Source organism: Oncorhynchus mykiss, chromosome 26 (assembly GCF_057628025.1).
Source record: "Oncorhynchus mykiss isolate SJ-2025 chromosome 26, ASM5762802v1, whole genome shotgun sequence".
In the NCBI taxonomy this organism is placed as follows: domain Eukaryota; kingdom Metazoa; phylum Chordata; class Actinopteri; order Salmoniformes; family Salmonidae; genus Oncorhynchus; species Oncorhynchus mykiss.
In genome coordinates this window covers 30,480,001-30,506,886 of record NC_143047.1, presented here as the reverse complement: position 1 = coordinate 30,506,886, position 26,886 = coordinate 30,480,001, and the positions used below count along the sequence as shown (strand labels likewise).

At 44.7% G+C, this 26,886-nt stretch overlaps 1 protein-coding gene across 1 annotated transcript in view; it reads right to left on the bottom strand.

Moving 5' to 3' along the window:
• The window catches only part of LOC110506127 (protein unc-13 homolog C), a 301,686-nt gene that overhangs the window by 228,927 nt on the left and 45,873 nt on the right, over positions 1 to 26,886 (bottom strand). Inside the window, exons 6-12 of the mRNA XM_090222664.1 lie at positions 23,647 to 23,652; positions 22,500 to 22,571; positions 14,659 to 14,878; positions 12,937 to 13,164; positions 5,999 to 6,140; positions 1,053 to 1,222; positions 14 to 129 (exon numbers count right to left, since the gene is read on the bottom strand). Coding sequence (XP_090078790.1) covers positions 14 to 129; positions 1,053 to 1,222; positions 5,999 to 6,140; positions 12,937 to 13,164; positions 14,659 to 14,878; positions 22,500 to 22,571; positions 23,647 to 23,652 — 954 coding nt within the window. The remainder of the gene's footprint in view (positions 1 to 13; positions 130 to 1,052; positions 1,223 to 5,998; positions 6,141 to 12,936; positions 13,165 to 14,658; positions 14,879 to 22,499; positions 22,572 to 23,646; positions 23,653 to 26,886) is intronic.

Here is a 26,886-nt window from a genome sequence, read left to right as displayed (position 1 = left end):
ATAGATGTCTTACCTCATGTAAACAGGTGTACTGGCCGTGGGGCGGAGCTACTTTCTCCTCTCCCTTCATCTCCACGTTGAGCTTCAATCTGATGGCTCCCGACACCATCGATTTATCAGTTCTCTTATCTAGAACACAGAACCAGACTTATCAGTTCTCTTATCTAGAACACAGAACCAGACTTATCAGTTCTCTTATCTAGAACACAGAACCAGATGCATCAGTTATCTTATCTAGAACACAGAACCAGATGCATTAGTTCTCATATCTAAAACATAGAACCAGACTTATCAGTTCTCTTATCTAGAACACAGAACCAGATGCATCAGTCTTCTTATCTTAAACACAGAACCAGATGCATCAGTCCTCTTATCCAGAAAATGGTACCGGTCTTATCTAGAACATAAAAACAAACTTAACTAGAATATAGAAACAGTCTAATCTAGAACATGGAAGCAGTCGGATCTGGAACATATAATCATTATGATCTAGAACTTAGAAACATTATTATCTAGAACATACAACCAGTCTAATATACAACATATAACCAGTTTTATAGAGAACATAGAACCAGTTTGATCTAGAACATAGAACCAGTCTTATCTAGAACATGGAAGCAGTATGATCTGGAACATAGAACCAGTATTCTCTATAACATGAAAGCAGTCTGATCTGGAACATATAATCATTATTATCTAGAACATAGAAATATGATTATCTAGAACATAGAACCAGTCTTATCTGGAACATATAAATATGATTCTCTAGAACATAGAACCAGTCTTATCTGGAAAATAGAACCAGTCTTATCTGGAACATAGAAATATTATTCTCTAGAACATAGAACCAGTCTTATCTGGAACATATAATCATTATTATCTAGAACATAGAAATATGATTCTCTAGAACATGGAAGCAGTCTGATCGTGAACATATAATCATTATTATCTAGAACATAGAAATATGATTCTCTAGAAGATAGAACCAGTCTTATTTAGAACATAGAACAAGTCTTATCTGGAACATGGAAGCAGAAGGATCTGGAACATACCCAGGTTGTACCACACATCCATCTCCCCGCTGAGCATGCGGACCTCGATGATGGTCTGACCCAGGAAGTCGTCCGACTCTCGTTTGAAGTGTTGTTTCATGCGAGACTTGATGTCATCATCCTCATCCCACACACGCACCTTGATCCTGTCTGTAGCGTTGTGACACTCACTGGACAGCAAGGCACCATGTGTAGAAAAACAGCACCAGTAAAGTGGGTTAGTTTAGGGCGATATTAAAAAAAGACAAGTCACTATTATAATAAAAATACAATGATTATCAGAACACTTTGCTATTCTCATTCATTGCAGCTGCAGTGCTGGTTGTAGTGTGAATGGGTGGAGGGAGAACACACATATTATGGCTTATAAAAGCATAGACAGTGCTGAATAACAACTTAAACACGCTGTATTTGTTGAGTCTCTTTAGTCATAGTTTTAACAGTTTTGAATTCTCACAGTATCAACGTTTGTTTTTTTACAGTCTATGGCTCGAGGAAACTGTGCAGACACAGTGATCTGAACTATCTTATTGGCCAGCGGTAGGCCAGTAGGTGCACTTGATTTCCTCTCTGGACCTGCCGGGTAAGCGGAGTTCTACCGTCAGACACATGAAGAGGTTCAAAATGGGGACACTTTGCCTTCACGTCATTAGGGCTGCTGAATCAAGTGCATCTGACGCCACAAACACAAAAGGAATTAAGAAATGTGGAACGTAAGGCTTTATTGTTGTTGTTTTTACAGAAATGTTTGGTGATTGACTAGGAATGCCTTGGAGATCGACCAGTCAATTGTGATCGACAGTTTGGTATCCACTGGTTTAGGGTGTACAAACCTCATGCCCCTATCATAATTTGTTCAAAAGTTATTGCCGTTTTTATTTATTTTAATCAGAGAAAAAAATCTGTAAAAATCTAGAAAATAGCCCTTGAAGGTGAAAAGCTGTGTGGCCCTCTTCCCTCCTCCCTCCTCCCATCCTCTCGAGAGCCGCTCAGCTGTTTTATCTACTGGCAGCAGCTCTGACCTAACTTGATATGACCTCACACTATCCTGGAGCACAAACAGACCTGGAGACTCAGTGTAGTCACGTCACAGTCATATGTAATGGCTAGGGTTGGCATAGTGTGGGTGGCTGTTAGGTTAGGGTTGTCATTGGGGCTTCAAAGGCTTGGGAGTGGTCTGGAGTTGTCCTCTCTGCTAGATGTATGTGGGAAATGAAAGACCTGGAAGGAGGAGAGAGAGGAGAATGAAAGAGAGTAGAGGAACAGAGAGGAGAGGGAGAGAAGTGTAAAGTAAAGTAGAGAAGAATAGAGGAGGGTAAAGGGAGATGAGAGGGGGGAGGGGCCAGGAGAGAAGAGGAGAAGAGAGGAGAAGAGAGAGGAGAGGAGAGGAGAGGAGAGGAGAGGAGAGGAGAGGAGAGGAGAGGAGAGGAGAGGAGAGGAGAGGAGAGGGAGAAAAGAGAGGTGAGGGTGGAATGTCTGTCAGGTGGGATTGACATCATTCTGCCCCACCGGCTCTCTTTAGGAAACCCTGCTGTCCCTAGTGTTCCCCCACGCAAGGGTGTGTGTGTGTGTGTGTGTGTGTGTGTGTGTGTGTTTGTGTGTTAGTGGCACCCACAGATGGATGTCCCTGCCAGGCAGAGAGCTAAGATTCCAAGACCCTGTCACATGGCATGAGGATAACATATTTTCTCTCTGTCTCTCTGTCTTGTTTTCTCGCTGTCTCTCTGTCTTGCTGTCTTGCTGTCTTGCTGTCTCTTTGTCTTGCTGTCTCTCTGTCTTGTTTTCTCCTGTCTCTCTGTCTCTCTGTCTAGTTTTCTCTCTTTGTCTCTGTCTCTCTCTCGTTCTCTCCCTCTCTGTCTCTGTATCTCACTCTCCATCTATCTCTCTATCCCTTTTTCCATCTCCATTTTGTTTGCACAGGAGGCAAGAGCGAGCAGTGTAACTCTATCTGCGTCGCATTCTGTGGTTTCTCATTAATACTGTAGATACGGACGCACGCATACACGCGCACACACACACACACACACACACACACACACACACACACACACACACACACACACACACACACAGTGCCTCCATCAGCAGACAGAGAACATGGTGGAAGGCAGCTCTAACAAAGCCTCTTTGTCTCCAAAAAATATGTTCTATATACAGTGCCTTGCGAAAGTATTCGGCCCCCTTGAACTTTGCGACCTTTTGCCACATTTCAGGCTTCAAACATAAAGATATAAAACTGTATTTTTTGTGAAGAATCAACAACAAGTGGGACACAATCATGAAGTGGAACGACATTTATTGGATATTTCAAACTTTTTTAACAAATCAAAAACTGAAAAATTGTGCGTGCAAAATTATTCAGCCCCTTTACTAAAATTGATCCATAAAGCACTAAATAAACTTCAGTTAGTGCTAAATACGGCTGCTAGAATCCTGACTAGAACCAAAACATTTGATCATATTACTCCAGTGCTAGCCTCCCTACATTGGCTTCCTGTCAAGGCAAGGGCTGATTTCAAGGTTTTACTGCTGACCTACAAAACATTACATGGGCTTGCTCCTACCTATCTCTCTGATTTGGTCCTGCCGTACATACCTACATGTATGCTACGGTCACAAGACGCAGGCCTCCTAATTGTCCCTAGAATTTCTAAGCAAACAGCTGGAGGCAGGGCTTTCTCCTATAGAGCTCCATTTTTATGGAATGGTCTGCCTACCCATGTGAGAGACGCAAACTTGGTCTCAACCTTTAAGTCTTTACTGAAGACTCATCTCTTCAGTGGGTCATATGATTGAGTGTAGTCTGGCCCAGGAGTGTGAAGGTGAACGGAAAGGCTCTGGAGCAACGAACCGCCCTTGCTGTCTCTGCCTGGCCGGTTCCCCTCTTTCCACTGGGATTCTCTGCCTCTAGCCCTATTACAGGGGCTGAGTCACTGGCTTACTAGGGCTCTTTCATACTGTCCCTAGGAGGGGTGCGTCACTTGAGTGGGTTGAGTCACTGATGTGATCTTCCTGTCTGGGTTGGCGCCCCCCCCTTGGGTTGTGCCATGGTGGAGATCTTTGTGGGCTATACTCGGCCTTGTGTCAGGATGGTAAGTTGGTGGTTGAAGATATCCCTCTAGTGGTGTGGGGGCAGTGCTTTGGCAAAGTGGGTGGGGTTATATCCTTCCTTTTTGGCCCTGTCCAGGGGTGTCATCGGATGGGGCCACAGTGTCCCCTGACCCCTCCTGTCTCAGCCTCCAGTATTTATGCTGCAGTAGTTTATGTGTCTGGGGGCTAGGGTCAGTCTGTTATATCTGGAGTACTTCTCCTAACATATCCGGTGTCCTGTGTGAATTTAAGTATGCTCTCTCTAATTATCTCTTTCACTCTTTCTTTCTCTCTCTCTGAGGACCTGAGCCCTAGGACCATGCCTCAGGACTACCTGACATGATGACTCCTTGCTGTCCCCAGTCCACCTGGTCGTGCTGCTGCTCCAGTTTCAACTGTTCTGCCTGTGATTATTATTATTTGACCATGCTGGTCATTTATGAGCATTTGAACATCTTGACCTGACCATGTTCTGTTATAATCTCCACCCAGCACAGCCAGAAGAGGACTGGCCACCCCACATAGCCTGGTTCCTCTATAGATTTCTTCCTAGGTTTTGGCCTTTCTAGGGAGTTTTTCCTAGCCACCGTGCTTCTACACCTGCATTGCTTGCTGTTTGGGGTTTTAGGCTGGGTTTCTGTACAGTACTTTGAGATATCAGCTGATGTACGAAGAGCTATATAAATACAGTTGATTTGATTTGATTTGATTCGCTTCAATTTTGGTTTCATCAGGTCAGAGAATCTTGTTTCTCATGGCCTGAGAGTCCATTAAGTGCCTTTTGGAAAACTGCAATCTGGCTGTCATGTGTCTTTTACTGAGGAGTGGCTTCCGTCTGGCCTCTACCATAAAGGCCTGATTGGTGGAGTGCTGCAGAGATGGTTGTCCTTCTGGAAGGTTCTCTCATCTCCGCAGAGGTACTCTGTCAGAGTGACCATCGGGTTCATGGTCACCTCCTTGACCAAGGCCCTTTTCCCCCGATTGCTCAGTTTGGCCAGGCGGCCAGCTCTAAGAAGAGTCTTGGTGGTTCCAAACTTTTTCCATTTAAGAATGATGGAGGCCACCTTCAATGCTGCAGAAATGTTTTGGTACCCTTCCCCAGATCTGTGTCTGACATGCACTGTCAACTGTGGGACCTAATATAGACAGGTGTGTGCCTTTCCAAATCATGTCCAATCAATTGAATTGACCACAAGTGGACTCCAATCAAGTTGTAGAAACATCTCACTGATCAATTGAAACAGGATGCATTTCTGTCTTTATTTTTAATAAATGTGCAAACATTTCTAAAAACCTGTTTTCCTTTTGTCCTTATGGGGTAGTGTGTAGATTGATGAGGAAAAACATTTATTTAATACATTTTAGAATAAGGCTGTAACGTAACAAAAGTTGGAAAAAGTCAAGGGGTCTGAATACTTTCCAAATGCACTGTAGATGATATTCATGTCAACAACGAATTTTTCAGTGAAATGCATTTGAATTATTGTTCATCTCCTCTCCCCTCATTTGTTGGTGTGGTAGGTTCTACATGTATGTGATAACAATGTCTGCTGGAGTGTTTGTATTACAGCTGAAGAAGGTAGCCCTGTCTGAGCCAGAATGGCCCCTAGGGTAGGAGCATACCTCCTGTTTCTGTAGCCTGAGGCAGTCTTTATGTACACCACCTGGACAGGACCTATGGTCATGTGTGCATATATTTTATCTATGGGTGGCCCCAGCGGGAATCAAACCAACGCGTTGCAAGTGCAATGCTCTACCGACTAAGCCACAAAGGACCACGTCTATAATACAGCCTGTAGTACACTGGCTTAGGTTGTAGTACTGTTGTAGCAGTGATATACTATGTTCATACTCACAAGAAGAACTTCTCATCCCAGACAGGGTTGAGGTTCCCAAAGATGGTCTTGGTACGCCGTTTGGTCTTCCCTACCTGGACAGTCACATAGGGGTCACTGGAACCTGTCTTATCCTTGGCTTGCAGACCCTGGGCACACATCACTGGAGAGGAGAGAGGGGGAGGCAGGGAGAGATGGGGGAATAGATGGAGGCAGAGGAAGACAGAGGAAGGTAGGGGAAGACAGAGAAAGACAGGGGATGATGGGAGAGACAGGGGAGACATGGGAAGACAGGGGAAGGCAGGGGAGACAGGGAAGGCAGAGGAAGACGGGGGAGACGGGAGACATGGGAAGGCAGAGGAAGACAGGGGAGACAGGGAAGACAGAGGAAGACAGGGAAGACGGGGGAGACAGGGAAGACAGAGGAAGACAGGTGAGACAGGGGAGACATGGGAAGACAGGGGATGACAAGGGAGACAGGGGAGACAAGGGAGACAGGGGAGACATGGGAAGACAGGGAGACAGGGGAGACAGGGGAAGACAGAGGGAGACAGGGAAGACAGAGGAAGACAGGGAAGACAGGGAAGACAGGGGAGACATGGGAAGACAGGGGATGACAAGGGAGACAGGGTAGACAAGGGAGACAGGGGAGACATGGGAAGACAGGGAGACAGGGGAGACAGGGGAGACATGGGAAGACAGGGGAGACATGGGAAGACAGGGGGAGACAAGGGAGGCAGAGAAGACAGGGGAAGTAGGGGGAGGTTGGGGAGGCGGGGGGGGGGGAGACAAAAATAAAAACAGTAAGACTTGTTCCAGTCCAGCACTAATATACAGTATAATATACATATTCAAATATATGTAACACGTAAAGCCTGCAGGTTTAATGCTGTATTACTTGCTATGCACTAGTATGAGCCTTGTCCTAAGTCTAATGCACGTATAGGTACCATAGCCATGTAAACGTGTCTCCAGTATAGCCAATCTGTTTGTTGGGGAAGCAGTGAACATCTGCCTCGCCAACAGACAGATATCTAAGAGAGACCAGTCCACCACCATCGCACATGACCATGCACAAGCACACACACACACACTACATTTAAATATATATTTTTATTATTTAGCAGACACTCTTATCCAGAGACAGCCACATATCACAGTCTTTGTAAATACATTGTTCCTCAATAAAGAAGTTATCAGCAGAGTCAGTGCAAGTAGGAAAAAACAAGTGCACTTGTGTTTTTTATGGGGGAATAAGACTGAGATACAGCACTTAAAGATGCACTCCTGAACATCTGTCATTTCAGCCAGCAGTTTTGAAAGTGGTGTTCACGAGCCAAAACAGGTCCCCGTTTCCTGTGTATTACATCATCCAAGTGTGTACTACGTCATCCATTTCTTGTGATGTGTTAAAGGTGGAATATGCAGAAATCACTCCTCAATTTCCTGGTTGCTAAAATTCTAATATTTTGGCTAAGTTTATGTGATAAAACAAGCAATTATGGAATACAGTAATACATTAGTAACACCTTCTCTTTCCAAGACATAGACTGAATTTTTTATTTTTTTATTTCACCTTTATTCAACCGGGTAAGCTAGTTGAGAACAAGTTCTCATTTACAACTGTGACCTGGCCAAGATAAAGCAAAGCAGGGCGGCAGAAACAACAACACAGAGTTACACATGGAATAAACAAGCGTACAGTCAATAACACAATAGAAAAACGAAAGCCTATATACAGTGTGTACAAATGGCATGAGGAGGTAAGGCAATAAATAGAACATAGTAGCAAAGTAATTACAGTTTAGCAGATTTACACTGGAGTGATAGAGGAGCAGATGATGATGAGCAGATGATGGTGTGTAAGTAGTGATACTGGTGTGCAAAAGAGCAGGAAAGTAAATAAAAACAATATGGGGTAGATAGATTGGGTGGGCTATTTACAGATGGACTATGTACAGCTGCAGCGATCGGTTAGCTGCTCAGCTAGCTGATGTTTAAAGTTAGTGAGGGAAATGTAAGTCTCCAGCTTCAACGATTTTTGCAATTCGTTCCAGTCAGTGGCAGCAGAGAACTGGAAGGAAAGGCGGCCAAATGAGGTGTTGGCTTTGGGGATGACCAGTGAGATATACCTGGAGCGCATGCTACTGGTGGGTGTTGTTATCGTGACCAGTGAGCTGAGATAAGGCAGAGCTTTACCTAGCATAGACTTGTAGATGACCTGAAGCCAGTGGGTCTGGCGACGAATATGTAGCGAGGGCCAGCCGACTAGAGCATACAGGTTGCAGTGGTGGGTGGTATAAGGCGCTTTGGTGATAAAACGGATGGCACTGTGATAGACTACATCCAATTTGCTGAGTAGAGTATTGGAAGCTATTTTGTAGACAACATCGCCGAAGTCGAGGATCGGCTAGGGTAAGTTTGGCGGCGTGAGTGAAGGAGGCTTTGATGCGAAATGGAAAGCTGATTCTAGATTTGATTTTGGATTGGAGATGTTTGATATGAGTCTGGAAGGAGAGTTTACAGTCTAGCCAGACACCTAGGTATTTGTAGTTGTCCACGTATTCTAGGTCAGAACTGTCCAAAGTAGTGATGCTAGTCGGGCGGGCGGTGCGGGCTGCAAATGGTTGAAAAGCATGCATTTGGTTTTACTAGCGTTTAAGAACAGTTGGAGGCCACGGAAGGAGTGTTGTATGGCATTGAAGCTCGTTTGGAGGTTAGTTAACACAGTGTCCAAAGAAGGGTCAGATGTATACAGAATGGTGTCGTCTGCGTGGAGGTGGATCAGGGAATCACCCGCAGCAAGAGCGACATCATTGATATATACAGAGAAAAGAGTCGGCCCGAGAATTGAACCCTGTGGTACCCCCATAGAGATTGCCAGAGGTCGAACAACAGGCCCTCCAATTTGACAAACTGAACTCTGTCTGCGAAGTAGTTGGTGAACCAGGCAAGGCAGTCATTTGAGAAACCAAGGCTATTGAGTCTGCCGATAAGAATACGTTGATTGACAGAGTCAAAAGCCTTGGCCAGATCGATGAAGACGGCTGCACAGTACTGTTTTTTTTAATCAATGGCGGTTATGATATCATTTAGTACCCTGAGCGTGGCTAAGGTGCACCCATGACCAGCTCGGAAACCGGATTGCGCAGCGGAGAAGGTACGGTGGGATTCGAAATGGTCGGTGATCTGTTTATTAACTTGGCTTTTGAAGACTTTAGAAAGGCAGGGCAGGATGGATATAGGTCTATAACAGTTTGGGTCTAGAGTGTCTCCCCCTTTGAAGAGGGGGATGACCACGGCAGCTTTCCAATCTTTAGGGATCTCAGACAATACTAAAGAGAAGTTGAACAGACTGGTAATAGGGGTTGCAACAATGGCTGCGGATACTTTTTAGAAAGAGAGGGTCCAGATTGTCTAGCCCAGCTGATTTGTAGGGGTCCAGATTGTCTAGCCCAGCTGATTTGTAAGGGTCCAGATTGTCTAGCCCAGCTGATTTGTAAGGGTCCAGATTGTCTAGCCCAGCTGATTTGTAAGGGTCCAGATTGTCTAGCCCAGCTGATTTGTAAGGGTCCAGATTGTCTAGCCCAGCTGATTTGTAGGGGTCCAGATTGTCTAGCCCAGCTGATTTGTAGGGGTCCAGATTGTCTAGCCCAGCTGATTTGTAGGGATCCAGATTGTCTAGCCCAGCTGATTTGTAGGGGTCCAGATTGTCTAGCCCAGCTGATTTGTAAGGGTCCAGGTTTTGCAGCTCTTTCATCTGCTATCTGGATTCTGGATTTGGGTGAAGGAGAAGCTGGGGAGGCTCGGGCAAGTAGCTGTGTGGGTGTGGAGCTGTTGGCCGGGGTTGGGGTAGCTAGGAGGAAAGCATGGCCAGCCCGTGAATCCAGGTGAAAGCTATGATCCCTTATTGATGTCACTTGTTAAATCCTCTTCAATCAGTGTAGATGAAGGGTAGATGACAGGTTAAATAAGGAGTAAGCCTCGAGCCAATTGAGACATGGATTGTGTATGTGTTCCATTTAGAGGGTGCATATTTAAGTGCCTTTGAACGGGGTATGGTAGTTTTTACCCGGCACACTGGTTTGAGTGTGTCAGGAATTGCAATGCTGCTGGGTTTTTTACACTAAACAGTTTCCCGTGTGTATCAAGAACGGTTCACCACCCAAAGGACATCCAGCCAACTTGACACAACTGTGGAAAGCTTTTGAGTCAACATGTGCCACCATCCCTGTGGAACACTTTCGACACCTTGCAGAGAGTCCATACCCCTTATGAATTGAGGCTGTTCTGAAGGCAAAAGGGGGGGCAAATCAATATTTGGAAGGTGTTTCCTAATGTTTTGTACACTCAGTGTATAGTTTAGAGAATCATTGTACCATCTAAATCTCTGTTAAACATGTTTTCAATAACCCAAATATAGTTTTTCAGCTGTTTGAAGCTGGTGTACAAAACCGATGGTAAAAGATGCAAACACTAAACTTAACAACAGGAAGCATAGAAACTCTGCACATGGAACAGATCTACCGCGTCTTATACTTGCCTTCAATAAGAATGACAGATCTATAACTCACATTTTTATGTGAATTTGGTCAGGTCGCCCAAAAAGTTACATATTATAGCTTTAAGATTTTGCAATTCGTGTGATATGTTGCATCTTCAACTTGACATTTGTCCTATATTTTCATTTAATCCCAGCCCCGTGGGAGGCCTTTTCCCTTTTGGTAGGCCGTCAGTTAAATAAAGGTTCAATAAAGGTTCAATAAAATGCCCTAGCCAGACTATACCAACAACAACTACTTGCTGAAAGACAAAAATACTTAGGTTAGCTACTCTTGCCGAGACTATTTGTCTTCCCAGGCTATAGATGAGGCACACACACACACAGACACACACCCTCACCAACACAGACACACAACCTATACCCCATTAACAGCTCCCCCCACACACCCTGCTCCACACACCCTGCTCCACACACCCTTAATCATCCATCTCAGACAGGAAGTAGTATTTCCCAGCCCCATAAAAGGTAAAAGGACACTGGGTATTAAATATGTATGAGTGACACTGTATTATTCATGGTACATAACTCCCCCAGCCAGCCCCTCTGCTGTCGCTGACAGAGACTGGTGGGCCGGGCTCTCAAAGACACCACAAATGAGAAGCTACAGCCTCGTGTTGCCCCCGGCAGCAAGAACTACAATACAATGAGAGAGGGGGGGAGAGGGGATGAGAGGGAGAGAGCAAGGGGATACAGGGGATAGACAGAGATAGGGAAGAAATGGCAGAGAGAGAGTGAAAAGGGAGAAAAGGGGGAGAGAGAGAGGGGTAGCGGAGAGAGAGAGAGGATGATGTGGAAAGGGAGAGGGAGGAGTGGAAAGGGAGAAAAGGGGGAGAGAGAGAGGGGTAGCGGAGAGAGAGAGGGTGATGTGGAAAGGGAGAGGGAGGAGTGAAAAGGGAGAAAAGATGGAGAGAGAGAGGGGTAGCGAAGAGAGACAGAGGGTGATATGGAAAGGGAGAGGGAGGAGTGGAAAGGGAGAAAAGGGGGAGAGAGAGAGGGGTAGCGGAGAGAGAGAGGGTGATGTGGAAAGGGAGAGGGAGGAGTGGAAAGGGAGAAAAGGGGGAGAGAGAGAGGGGTAGCGGAGAGAGAGAGGGTGATGTGGAAAGGGAGAGGGAGGAGTGGAAAGGGAGAAAAGGGGGAGAGAGAGAGAGGTAGAGGAGAGAGAGAGGGTGATGTGGAAAGGGAGAGGGAGGAGTGGAAAGGGAGAAAAGGGGGAGAGAGAGAGGGGTAGCAGAGAGAGAGAGGGTGATGTGGAAAGGGAGAGGGAGGAGTGGAAAGGGAGAAAAGGGGGAGAGAGAGAGGGGTAGAGGAGAGAGAGAGGGTGATGTGGAAAGGGAGAGGGAGGAGTGGAAAGGGAGAAAAGGGGGAGAGAGAGAGGGGTAGAGGAGAGAGAGAGGGTGATGTGGAAAGGGAGAGGGAGGAGTGGAAAGAGGTGGAAAGAATAGAAAGAGGCAGAGAACGGCTGATGTCTATGTTGGCTCTGTATAATATAGTAAAATATAGCGCAACTACAGAGCTGAGTGATGGAGAGAAAAAGAGAGAGAGAGAAAGAGACAGAGAGAGAGAGGGTGAGAGATATAGAGAGTGAGAGGGGTAAGGGTGGAAAGATGGAAAAAAAGGAGTGATGGAGAGAGGGAGTTTATTAAGTATACTGTATTCTCCTTCCTATACCAGTCTATACAAATCCACTGATCCAGGGCTGGGATGTAGCAGTTAGCTGATGCAGAACATTCGCATCTCATGGCTGCCTATCTATCTACCGCCAAAGTGCTACACAATCAATGTGTGTCTGTGTTCATCAAATGAATACATAAATAAAGAGTCAATAAGCCGGTTCCTAAACAGGACGTTGGATAAGGCCATAGAGATAGATGGGAGCGTGAGGCAGTTTTTCTCTCTGTCTCAGTCTCTTGGGGATTGATTGACACACACAAGGAATGGCAGGAATGCAAGCTGGGCAATAATATAGCTCAGCTCAGCCCAACCTGGTGTAATTTAGCCCAGAGGAACTGTATGCTCTAGTCGCACCGCTGCAAGGTAATACACGCGCACACACACACACATCACCTGTAGGGCGGAGCACAGAAACAGCCACAGTGGTGTATCGCCCTTCCAGCTATGTGCCTTGCTCAAGACGATCTGAAGACATTTATTATAGTCCAGCAAACCTTCCCAGCACCAGGCCTCAGTGATTGTGTTAAGATGTGATGTTGACCTTGGTTGACCACTAGGAGGTTCCCTCCAGTATAGCCTGCTTGGCTAGGGGCGAGGGCTTAGTTCTTAGTGCTGGTACTACTAACCTGTGATGTTGATCTTGGTGGACCACTAGGAGGTTCCCTCCAGTATAGCCTGCTTGGCTAGGGGTGAGGGCTTAGTTCTTAGTGCTGGTACTACTAACCTGTGATGTTGATCTTGGCGGACCACTTGGAGGTTCCCTCCAGCACTGCTTGCTTGGCGGTCTTCAGGTGTCCAGTGAAGTCCTCTTTAGAGATCCCAAACATCTCCTGGATGACCTCAAACACCTCAGGCCGGTTCTTCTCCCTGATCTTCATCCTCTCCTTCATGGCCATGATAATGTTCAGGGTCTTGTCCTCGGCACCGTGCTTAGAACTCTTCTCCACCGCCCCTAGAACACCACCCACACACACAGGAACATTTCTGATTCTTGTTCAGCACAGCACAGCAGTGTTCATCATTAAGCAGATTGTCTCTCAGCAGCATTACTCTCTACCTGTTCATTCCTACTGTACTGACAAGCTAATAAAGCTAATCTACTCTCTACAGTGATGAAGCAGCCTAATCTAGTCATTTAGTCTGACCAAATCTATCTTCTAGCTGGACACTTCCTGGACAGTTCCAGTACAATGCCAAGCAGCTCTTGTGACATTCATCTCTGAACACACACACACTTGTGGACGGACACAATGAAAGCACCCCCCCCCCCCCCCCCCCACACACACACACACACACACAGCATTGTGCTTAGAACTCTTGTCCCCCACCCTTAGATTTCCTCTGGCCTCTTTGTGGTCTCTATCTCTATCTCTCTACCTTTCTCTTTTGGGTATCTTGTCCCCAGAACACAATGGGAAGCCCCTCCCCTCCCTCTCGCTCTTTTCGAGTTATCTCGCCTGTCATCTTTGGCGAGGTCATGAACTGCGATTGAAATCAAATTAAATCTGAATCATCATTTGAATAAAACACTATGTATTCGTCCCAAATTACGCTGTTTTCCCTTCATAGGGCAATACTAAAAGTAGTGCAGTACTAAAAGTAGTGCAGTACTAAAAGTAGTGCAGTATGTAGGGAATAGAGGGCCATTTGGGACGCACACAGAGAGTTCTATCATTCAGAGTGGAGCTAATCCAGTTACAGAGAGTGACGGTCCTGGGGCTAACGTGTCACACGTCTACTGTTATCCAATCAAAACACACTAGGATAAACCTCTAGATACTACCCAAAACATGACCTGCTACTGTAGAACAGAGGGAATCAGATTAAATATACATTACAGTAGCAAGATGTAGAGGGTGTGAGTGTGTTTTAGTGCAAACACAAACACATTTGAGAGCTAGCTACACTTCAAAGCAAGCTGGGAGGCAGAGAGTAATGTCATACTGAGAGTCAGAGGAGACACCCTCCCTGTAAGGCTGGAGTCAACAGCTGTACGGACGGATGGACGGACGTACGTACGCACGCACGCACGCACGCACGCACACACACACACACACACACACGGCAGCTTGTGTATGCTATATGGAGTAAAACAAACAAGCTGTAAAAGCAGGCATCTGCGATTCAGCACCACTGAAGTGGACAGCAACAGAATGTGGATTCTGAAGTTTAGCACCACAGGACAGTGGACAGTGCTAACATAGCTCCCATTGTAAATAATAGCGGAATAAATTGCAACTAAGGGAAGATAGAACTCTCCCATTGTTGCATTGAATCCGTAACCACATATGAATGTGTGTGTGTGTGTGTGTGTGTGTGTGTGAGCCTGTGCATGTGTGTGTGTGTGTGTGTGTGTGCGTGTGTGCGTGTGTGCGTGCGTGCGAGCTAGTGGGAGTGCAAACCTGTGTTTCTGGGAGTGAGCCTGTGTGTGAGTGTATTTCCTTACTCTGTAGACAGTCGGCGTTGAGTAGATCCTGACACTTCTCGTGGCATTTGACACCACACTCAGAGCAGCGCATACCCTGCCTGGCAATGCCCCACAGCAGGCCCTCACACTCGTGGCAGTAGGTTGGGGCGGTGGCCGTCCACACCTCAAAGTTATGAGGCGTCGTAGACGAGATGGGATAGATCAACGCCTGCAACGTCTTCCTAAACACATGCAGTTTCTGGAGAGGAGGAGAGAGTGTGGAGAGGAGAGGAGAAGATGGCAGAGGTGGAAGAAAGAAGGTGAGAGGAGAGGAGAAGAGAGGGAGGGTCCAATACAAGCATGAGGAGGGAGAGAGAGGGGGGAGAGGAGAGGAGAAGGGGGCAAAGGAGGGAGAGAGGGCAGAGGAGGGAGAGAGAGGGGGAGAAGAGAAGAGGGCAGAGGAGGGAGAGAGAGGGTCAAGAGGAGAAGAGAAGAGGGCCGAGGAGGGAGAGAGGGCGGGGAGAGGAGGGCAGAGGAAGAAGAAAGAGAGGAGAAGAGAGAGACAGAACGAGAAAAATAGAGAAGAAAAGAGAGGGGAGAAAGAAAGTAGGAGGAATTGAGAGGTCAGATGTCAGATTATAAAACAGACACACAAACCCCTAAAGGTAAAGGGAGAAGGTCTAAGGCCAGAGGTCGCTGTAAAGGTCAAGTGTCTCCAGGGTCAGTCCAGTCTCATTAAAACCTAAATGAGCTATAGCACTGTGTTGCTTTAAACCCCATCGCTATAGGCTACCGTCTAATATGATAATAATGGCTGTGTCCCACAATACTAAATTCCCCTTATAGTGTACATTATGCTTACCACACACAGCTTTAGGCTGCTTTTTAATGCTATCCTATGCTCCATATAGTGCACTAAAAGTAGTGTGTATTATGCTGACCCTACACTGCTATAGGCTACTTTCTAATAAGGCTACTTTCCCAACAAGATCTCACGGTTTGACCAATTTTACTTCAGATTCTGACGCAGCGTGGTAGGGGTACATTTAAATTTATTAAATGAACACCGAAAAAACAACAAATACAAAACTTAACATAAAGTCTAGTAGTGCTAAACAGCAAAGTACCAAAACAATACAGACGCAAACGAAACGTGATGTTCTGGGCTGCTCACAGGCAGCTACACAAAAACAAGAACCCACAAACAACAGGTGGGAAAAGGCTGCCTAAATATGATCCCCAATCAGAGACAACGATAGACAGCTGCCTCTGATTGGGAACCATACCAGGCCAACAAAGAAATAGAAAACATAGACTACCCACCCTAGTCACACCCTGACCTAACCAAAATAGAGAATAAAAAGGATCTCTAAGGTCAGGGTGTGACAGATAGCACAAACTTGGACAAAAACCAAATTGAGACTGAATGCAGAATTCTGCAACTACATCCTCTGTGTACAACGTAAAACACGAAATAATGCATGCAGAGCAGAATTAGGAAGATACCTAATTATTAAAATACACCACAGAGCAGGCTGCTGGTCCTGGGGCCCCAGGACAGCAGCACAATTTGACCCAACCAAAAATAAAAATATAATTATTTCCAATGTGTCAAGTAATTAATGAAAAAACTAAGTAAACTGGACTGCTATTAGGCTCTAAACAGAGAGTACACCGTGGCAGAATAAGGAAAGCTTTGACTACGTACAGAGCATAGCCATGCTATTGAGAGAGGCCGGCTGACTGTTGAGAGAAGACAGGCTATGTGCCCACTGCTCACAAAATGAGGTGGAAACTGAGATGCACTTCCTAACCTCCTGCCAATGACGATATCAGAGAAACATACTGTATTTCCCTCATATTACACAGACCCATAAAGAATTTGAAAACAAATAAAATGTTGATAAATTTACATATCCATCTATTTGGTGAAATACCACAATGTGCCACCACAGCAGCTAGATGTGTGACCTGTTGCCACTAGTGAAGCACAAATGCCATTGTAAATACAAACTAAATGTATCTGTCTATTTATTTTCCTTTATTACTTCTACTACACTATATACAAAAGTATGTGGACACACCTTCAAATGAATGGATTGGGCTATTTCAGCCACACCCATGGCTGACAGGTGTATAAAATGGAGCACACAGTCATGCAATCTCCATAGACAAACATTGGCAGTAGAAAGGCCTTACTGAAGAGATCAGTGACCTTCAACGTGGCACCATCAGGATGTCACCTTTCTAACAAGTCAGTTTGCCAAATTTCTGCTCGGCTAGAGCTGCCCGGTCAACTGTAAGTGCTGTTATTGTGAAGTGGAAATGTCTAGGAGTAACAATGGCTCAGCCGTGAAGTGGTAGGGCACACAAGCTCACAGAACGGGACCACTGAGTGCTGAAGCGCGTAGCACGTAAAAAACGTCTGTACTCGGTTGCAACACATACTTCCAAGTTCCAAACTGCCTCTGGAAGCATCGTCAATACAATACCTGTTCATCGGGAGCTTCATGAAATGGGTTTCCATGGCCAAGCAGCCACAAATAAGCCTAAGATCCCCATGCGCAATGCCAAGCATCGGCTGGAGTGGTGTAAAGTTTGCTGTCATTGGACTCTGAAGCAGTGGAAATGAGTTCTCTGGAGCGATGAATCACGCTTCACCATTTGTAAGTCCGACGGACTAATCTTGGTTTGGTGAATGCCAGAACTCTACCTGCCCCAATGCATAGTGCCAACCATAAAGTTTAGTGAAGGAGGAATAATAGTCTGGGGCTTTTTCATGGTTCGGGTTAGGCCCCTAAGTTTCAGTGAAGGGAAATCTTAAAGCTACAGCATGAAATTATATTCTGTGCTTCCAACTTCGTGGTAACAGTTTGGGGAAGATCCTTTCCTGTTTCAGCATGACAATGCCCCCGTGCACAAAGCGAGGTCCATACAGAAATGGTTTTCTGAGATCGTTGTGGAAGATTTTAACTGGCCTGTACAGAGCCCTGACCTGAAATGGAACGCAAACTACGAGTGTAATCTTTACTGTTACTTTCTGATCGTTTATTTCACTTTTGTTAATTATCTATTCAACTTCCTTGGGCAATGTAAACATGTTTCCAATGCCAATAAAGTTCTTTGAATTGACGTGCGTGCGTGCATGTGTGATGTGTGTGTGTGTTTTGCTGTGATCAGCCGTGCTGCTGGAGAATGAAAGCAGAGGCTTGAATCCCTAGCGAGTGTTGCCAGCCACTGTACTGAAAGAATCAATGGGTGCAGTAAATTTGCCTTTTACAGTGTGAGAGAGACATAGAGAGGTGACATACTGCCCTCCCTGACACAATGACGATTTCTCGATTGAGTACTTCTCCTCCCTCTCTCCCTCTTTCTCTCTTCCTCTCCCAGCCTCCACTACTCCTTCCCTTCCCTCCCCTCACTCTAATATAAATTACTGTACTCCCTCCCTCTCTCTCTCGCTCTCTCTCTCTCTCTCTCTCTCTCATACACACACACACACACACACGCACACACACACACACACACACACACACACACACACACACACACACACACACACACACACACACACACACACACACACACACACACACACACACACACACACACACACACACACACACACACACACACACACACACACACACACACACACCACAGAGCAGGCTGCTGAGCCCTTTAAAACTATAGCCCCAGAGGAGAGCACTGGATAAGAGCATCCCCCTCTACCCTTTTCCCATTCCTCTTATATTTTATCCCTGCATTTTTAATTCCCCTCCGCCCTGTCGTGTTCAATACAGGCCTGTCAGACGTGGATAAGTATCAGGTGAGTCACATCCTCACTGTAACTTTTAAGAATGAAACCTGCCAGCTACCAGCTGTCTGCATGACTATTAGCTGCTAGCTATCTCAGAGAAAAAGAGAGAGAGAGAGAGAGAGAGAGAGAGAGAGATGTTAAATGTCTGGTTTACTTTGACTACATCCATAATGCGTTTATTACACATTTACAAGCATTTCCTGAAAAAAAGCATTTCCTGAACGTGTTATAACAGGTCCCAACCGCATTGTTAAAGGTTAACAAAATATATCCATAGCATATCTACAGCGCATTCATGTCATGCTATGCAAGAGCTCATATTTAGGTATCTTAATAGATACATCATTACATTAACAGAGTGGTGTCATCATTTGGGCTGTTCTCAAAAGTGTGCTTCTGCCATACCAGCGTGGCAGAATCTTCAAGCACCATTGAAAAAGAAGAAGGTAAATCATGGGCCTATACCGGCCGGTGAGGGGCATGGAGCTGGTGCAGGCTATATATCAGCATCATTTTCAAAACATGGTTTGGCCTTTTGGCATATTCACTAACACTGGTATGGAAGAAGCACACTTCTGATAACAGACATAATGATGACACTATGCTGTCATTGTTATAATGCGTCTATTATTAAGATACCTAAATATGAGCTCTTGCATAGAATGACATGAATGCAGTATAGATATGCTAAGAATATATTCCATGAACCTTTAATATTGTGGTTGGGACCTGTTATAACAAGCTCATGAAATGCTTATAGATGTATAGTAAATGGATATGTAGCCAATAATTACCAACTACGGTAGATATCAACTTGGCAAGTTCCCCAACGCCAGTGTATATAATGTCAAATCAAATCAAATGTTATTTGTCACATGCACCGATTAAACAACAAGTGTAGACCTTACAGTGAAATGCTTACTTACACACCTTTAACCAACAATGCAGGTTTAAGAAAAATACCCCCATAAATAAGCAATAAAGTAACACATAATTAAAGAGCAACAGTAAAATAACAATAGCGAGGCTTTATACAGAGGGTACCGGTACAGAGTCAATGTGCGGGGTCAATGTATTGTCCAGTTAGTGTGCATTTGTTATATGTAGAGATTTCCATTTCTGAAGATAGACACACAGACAGTCATCCTCTGCCTGATCTTTCTGCTCCAAAAAGCAAAGCAGTGAGAGAGAAAAGAGAGTGAAAAGAGAAAGAGAAAGAGAGAGAGAAGAGAAAGAGATAGAGAGAGAGAGAGAGAGAAAAGAGAGCAAGGCGCTAGATAAAAGAGACGGAGAGAGAGAAGAGAGATAGAGATAAAAGAGAGGGAGAGAGAGGGAGGGCAAGCGGGAGAGAGGGGGAGGAGGGCAGTTGGCTATAAAACATCTGTCCTGAGTGGACTAGCTTGTCAATCTCCCTGCTGCTGGATTAATGACATTAGAGACACCCGACTGGCTCACTGTGACGCCGTCACTGCGCTCTCCTCTCCTCTCCTCTCCTCTCTTGCTTTTTTCTTTCCTCTCCTCCTTCTCTCTCATCCGTTTCTCAATCCTCTCCCATGCTCCTCTCTTCTCTTCTCCTCTTCTCTCCATTACTCCTCCTCTCCTCTTATACCCTCTCATTTCCTCCCTATCTCCTCTAATCCCTCTTCCCTCTTTCCTCTCTCCTCTCCTCCCTATCCTCTTTCCTCTCCTTTCCTCCCTATCTCCTCTAATCTCTAATCTCTCTTCCCTCTTTCCTAACTCCTCTCATTCCTATCCTCTTCCTCTCAGCAGCATATGGATGTTTACAGTGTAATCTGAGATACAGTTCTCTTAGGGATGTTCTTTTGTCAATTTGGCAGATAAAACACCAACATCTGCTCGCCCTACTTAAAACCACAAAAGGACTACTACTCCTGTATGCAGCTTCACTCGGGACTACAAATCCCATTATATGCAGCAGCATTTAGGACTACATTTCCCATCCACAGCTACACTCAGGACTACAGATCCCATAATCTGCAGCTACACTAAGGACTACAGATCCCATAATATGCAACTACACATGGAACGACAGATCGCACATTCTGCAGCTATACTCTGATTAACCTTTACAGGATCGGTGACCCGACCTCAGGCAGTTGAGCTAACATAGGCTAATGTGATTAGCATGAGGTTGTAAGAAACAAAAAAATCCCAGGACATAGACATATCTGATATGGGCAGAAAGCTTGTTAATCTAACTGGAATGTCCAATTTACAGTAGCTATTACAGTGAAATAATACCATGCTATTGAGGAGAGTGCACAATTATGAACATGACAATATATTAATAAACCAATTAGGCACATTTGGGCAGTCGTGATACAACATTTTGAATAGATGTGCAATAGTTAATTGGATCATACTAAAACTTTGCACATACACTGTTATCTAGTGGCCATCTAGTGGCCAAAGTCTAAATTGCGCCTAGGCTAGAATAATTCATTATGGCCTTTCTCTTGCATTTTTTTAAATCTTTGTATTATCTTTTGCCAGATGTAATGTGTTATATTCTCCTACATTAATTTCACATTTGACAAACTTTAAAGTGTTTCTTTTCAAATGGTATCAAGAATATGCATATCCTTGCTTCAGGTCCTGAGCTACAGGCAGTTAGATTTGAGTTTGTCATTTTAGGCAAACATTTTTAAAAAAGGGGCGGATCCTTAAGAGGTTTATACAGGGGTTTTCAAAACTCTCCTGGACCCCCAGCCATTATATTTACTTGAACAATTCTAAAACTATCACACCTGATCCAACTAGCATACTAATTATCAAGACCTTGAATAGGTCAATCAGGTGAGCTAGTTCAGGGCTACAAAAAAAATTCATAAACATCTGAGGGTCCCTGGGGAGAGGTTTGAAAACCACTGAACTACACAACTGTAATACAGTAAACTACATTACTGTAATAACAATATAATAAACATTACTTTGACAGTGTAATAACGTTACCTACAAACCTTATACATTAACGTAATAGTTACCTACAATAATGTCAATTTCTGTGATAGACTGTATTGTGATAGACAGCATTACAGGTACGGCATTAGTGATATTAGGAAATGTAGCATCCTATCCAACTATCTTTATTTATTTAGTGGGAGGAGAGGATTGGAGGGAGGGAGATGAGGATTGGAGGGAGGGAGATGAGGATTGGAGGGAGGGAAGGAGATGAGGATTGGAGGGAGGGAAGGAGATGAGGATTGGAGGGAGGAAGGGAGATGAGGATTGGAGGGAGGAAGGGAGATGAGGATTGGAGGGAGGGAAGGAGATGAGGATTGGAGGGAGGGAAGGAGATGAGGATTGGATGGAGGGAGATGAGGATTGGAGGGAGGGAGATGAGGATTGGAGAGAGGGAAGGAGATGAGGATTGGAGGGAGGGAAAGAGATGAGGATTGGAGGGAGGGAAGGAGATGAGGATTGGAGGGAGGGAAGGATATGAGGATTGGAGGGAGGGAAGGAGATGAGGAAAGGACAACAAATTCTCCCTCCATCGATTAAAATGTCTCTCTCTCTCTCTTTCTGATTCTTGTACAGCACAGCACAGCAGTGTTCATCATTAAGCAGATTGTCTCTCAGCAGCATTACTCTCTACCTGTTCATTCCTACTGTACTGACAAGCTAATAAAGCTAATCTACTCTCTACAGTGATGAAGCAGCCTAATCTAGTAATTTAGTCTGACCAAATCTATCTTCTAGCTGGACACTTCCTGGACAGTTCCAGTACAATGCCAAGCAGCTCTTGTGACATTCATCTCTGAACACACACACACTTGTGGACGGACACAATGAAAGCACCCCCCCCCCCCCCACACACACACACACACACACACACGCTGACAGTTTTAACATGGCTGCAGGGGTCCATGTCTGTATGTGTCAAAGCTCCCCAACCCCCAACTCTGTGTGCCCCCTTAACCCCCCGTGGCAGTGCTTTTGCCTTAATGCATGGCCATCACATTAGCCCCTCCCCCTTTTTACCCCTGGGTGATCTGATTGTCCAGTGATTTACATGCAGACAGTGAGTGGGGCGACCTACCAGGTCCTCGTTGTTCAGGGTCGATCTAGTCACCAGGGCGAACGAGATGCCTGCCTTTCGAGCAGCGAGAGTCTGGGAAAGAGAGAGAGAGAGAGAAAGAGACAGAGAGAGACAGAGAGAGGGAGAGTACACAGAGAGAAAGAGAGAGAGAGAGAGAGCGGAGGGGGGGGGGGGGTAGACAGAGAGAGAGAGGGGGGGGGAGTAGACAGAGAGAAAGAGAGAGAGAGGAGGGGGGGAGTAGACAGAGAGAGAGAGAGAGAGAGAGAGAGAGAGAGAGAGAGAGAGAGAGAGAGAGAGACAAGAAGAGACTAAATGAATGCAACTAAGAACCATGACACCATATTAATAATCAAACGAAGTGGTTTTCTAGCACTGCAATAGGATTGTCACTGTCCTTTAGAAGCAGGGCCATGGGGGGGTCAAATACCTTCTAATGCTGAACATGACTATCGTATTACGGTGGTGTCTGCCGTAGAAATAACTGTCTATTCCTCACTTTCAGCCGGTCTCTATAGTTGTAGAGCCAGAATCAGGATGCATTCCCATGGATGCCATATTTCCTGTGTAATGTACAGTATTTTGACCTGAGCACTATGGGCGCTGCTCAAAGTAGTGCACTATAGGAAATAGGGTGCCATTTGGAGTCAGCACAGAGAGATTAGCCCTTTGTCTTGTTCGCGGCCATAACAGCCAGACCAACTGAGAAGATAAGAGATGGAGCAACAAACGTCCTGGCCCCAGCCATCACAGACCCTCACGGAAGTAGAAGTGGGTTAAAATGCTATTTGAAATCTTTCAAATATTTTGACCATTTTCTTTAGTCTTTCTGGAGAGCAAGCTGGTTGGGGAATGGGGTTAGGAATTTTGGGACTATTCTATCAGTTTATTAAGCCATGCAAGCTCAGTCAAGCACAGATCAACTATTTACAAATGATTTAAAATAGTGTTTGAACACAGCTCTGTCACAGAAACACAACTCTCTGTCTGATTCAGACATCCCAGGATGTCTACTACAAAGAATGTACCTCTAGCGAGCTTCTTGTTCATTATCAAGGCCCTAACAACAAGTGAAGACAGAGAGAAATAGAACAACTTACCCAGATATATTTTGTATAATGTTATCATTTTATAAAGGGCTTTGACTTACCATAGCCTGATGGTTTCCACAGACGCAATGAAAAGAAAAAGCAAGAGATGCAATTAGAAGCTGTCTGTCTGGCAGGCAGACATGGGCATTATCTCAAATGACACCCTATTCCCCATAAAGTGCACTACTTTTGACCAGGATCTGGCCTATTGTCTATATAGTGCATTACTTTTGACCAAGTCCCACGGGGCTCTGGTCAAAAGTAATGCACTCTCTAGGTAATAGGGTGCCAGGGCCGATAGTAGTGCACTATAAAGAGAAAAGGATGCCATTTCAAATGAAGCCCTGATGTCACACAGATAATAGCCACAGCATGGTTGAACTGAGAGATTTATAGCTAAGACAATCTGTGACATGCATTACAAGTCAGCTCTATGGAACAATTCATCTCAGTCATTTAGAGCTCTACAATCTATAGAATCATATTCTTTACATGCATTAAACCTTACAGAATTGCACTCATGCTTGGTATTTGTAGTGTTGGTCTCGGTACATGTATAGGTCCAGGTGATTTGTTTCCTGACCACATGACCTGACCAGGAACAAAACTACAGCTAGCTATCACCGCTAGTGCCTAGAGTCTTTCCTGGTCATGTCTTGTGGTCTGGGAAGAACTCCTGGCCCCATCTCTGTAGGATTAAGCATTTGATCATAATATTTCCGCTGTCACTTCTGCACGTTAGTTAGTCTGGTAGACACACCAACAGACGAACACCAAACAGGACAAACAGGTACACGCAGGTACAGGTACGTTTACAGTGACGCCAGTTGGACTTTACACCACTGACTCATACACAGTACACTAACTAACTAACATGTACATTACATGGTAACATTAATATCCACTAAACAAGAGTGTGGAGATGAGATAAATAGATAAAGTTACATATATATCATTATACTAGGGCATTAGTAGGCAACCCTGGTCCTGGAGTGCCACAGGCTCTTCATGCTTTTGATTTAACCAACCTGGAAGACCAGGTGTGTAATGGTTTTAGGCCATCACTGAACTGATCAATTGGTCAGGTGAGGTACCTAGATGGAACAGAATCCTGCAGTACCTGTGGCACTCCAGGAACAGGGCTGCCGACCCCTGTGCTAGAGAAGAGCCTGGTGCCACATCTGCATGTGCTCTGTCGTCATGGCCACCATTCACACAGTATACAGTATGTTATGTTGGCTGGAGCACATACAGGTCTGGACCAAATTGATATTAGAGGAATATAGGAAAATGCAGACATGGACAGCTGACAATATTGACTCAGTCTTTACCATCATCTAGCCCGGGGGAGGCCAATCCTTCTCCCGGAGAGCTACTGCAAGTGCAGGCTTTTGTTCCAGCCCTGCTCAAGCTAACACACCACATTCAGCTAATCAAAGATGCCGATGAGGCAGCTGATTAGTGGAGTCAGGTGTGTTGGAGCAGGGCTGGAGTAAAAAACAGTGGGCAAAGTTGGTTGATATGATGCCATCCTTACAACCAGTTTACAACTAAAACAACCTTGGTTGTAATATAGTTGTAATGACATCATATTGGTTTAAATTACATCACTATAACCAGTTTGGTTGTAATCTTGTTTTATTGAAACAATTTCAAACAATTTATTTCACTGGAAAATATGTACTTGTTGTAATATGGTTGTAATTACGTCACGCTGATTGAAATTATGTCATTACATCCAGTTTATAACCTTTCAACGAGTTTTGCCCACTGGGTAACCCAACCTAACCTCTTGATGTAAATGTGTCTTTATAGGTAGAATAAACGTGCCGACAACATTTCCCCCTTTCCTACAAGGTCGTGCCCTGCACACATTTTCGTCTGGAGGTTGGGTTGGGGAAGCCTGCATGCCCAGTAGGTCTCCAGCCAGCGGGCTGTCCGGCCCAGGTCTAGCCGTGTCTACAGCCCAGCTATGGTAAAGATCCATGGGGCATCCATGACCATGGTGTTGTGTTGGTTCAGCCATGTTTGGGGCAGCCATGGGTTCTGTAAGCAGGGGGATGTCACCTCTACATGAACCCAGAGTGTTGATGTAAGTGTAAGTGGTCAACATGCACCACTATTCTGCTCGGGTTGCTGCAGGCATTATCAAGTAACAATACAATCTGAGTCAGGCATTACTAGTACATATTAAAACCCTGAGTTCGGATGTTACTGAGTGTGGAGATATTTATGGTTAGCTAAGAAGTCATTTTAAATATGTATTAAAATGTAAATATGTTTTGCATCCCACTGTGATTGGTGGGGATCCCTCCTGTCCCAGCCAATCAGATCACTGTTGCTGCCCTGAAGCAATCCCACAGCCAATGGCGGACATCGACAGAGGAGAGACATGAGAGGGGGGACCAATTAGAACAGTGATTACTGACTTCATCCGGGGGTGGGGTAAAAGGTTCTTCTTACAGTGTTGCTTTTACAATGATTTAAAAGCCTCAGAACAGTTAAATCAGAAGTCAATGAAGTCCTCAGATAGATATATTTTTGGGTTGAGTTGTCAATATTTCAAATAATATTACTTAATTGTCTTGTTCGTTCAACTCCTGCCTGCCAAGCGGTTAAAATGTAAAAGTTTGGGCTTGGAGGGTTCGTCTGAAATCTGACAACTCACTGAAAAATATTCCCCATAGCTGTTATGGGTCTGTGTAAGGAATGGCAAATATCAAATATCCACTCAAAAACCCAGAAACAACAACGACAACCTCATACTCACCAAGACATTGTTGGTTATTAATTTTCATGAGAAATATGGACAAATACAGCATCAACTCATGTTCTTCACTGTGTTATAAACAGCTATCAGAAACTATATACGCCTTAAATTAACATCAAGCTAATATATTATCATTTCTACCAGATGTACTTTTTCACCAGGAATGAAATTGAAATATTGTACATGGATACTAAGAGCTCAGAGTGTGTGTTTCATAATTCCCTTGATGGTTGTTATGATCTATGTTAAAGGTTATATTGTACGTATAATATCTCAACAGGGTGGTAAGAAATCGAACCTGATATGGAAGATAATATATGATGAATCATGAAAACAGACACTGAAGCACAAGAAAGACTTCACCAACAGTTGAACCCATCACTACTACTCATACGACTACTACTGCTACTACTACAACAACTACTACTACTACTACTAGTACTACTACTACTACTATACTTCTACTACTACTACACGGCTGCTACTACTACTACTATACTGCTACTACTACTACATTGCTGCTAATACT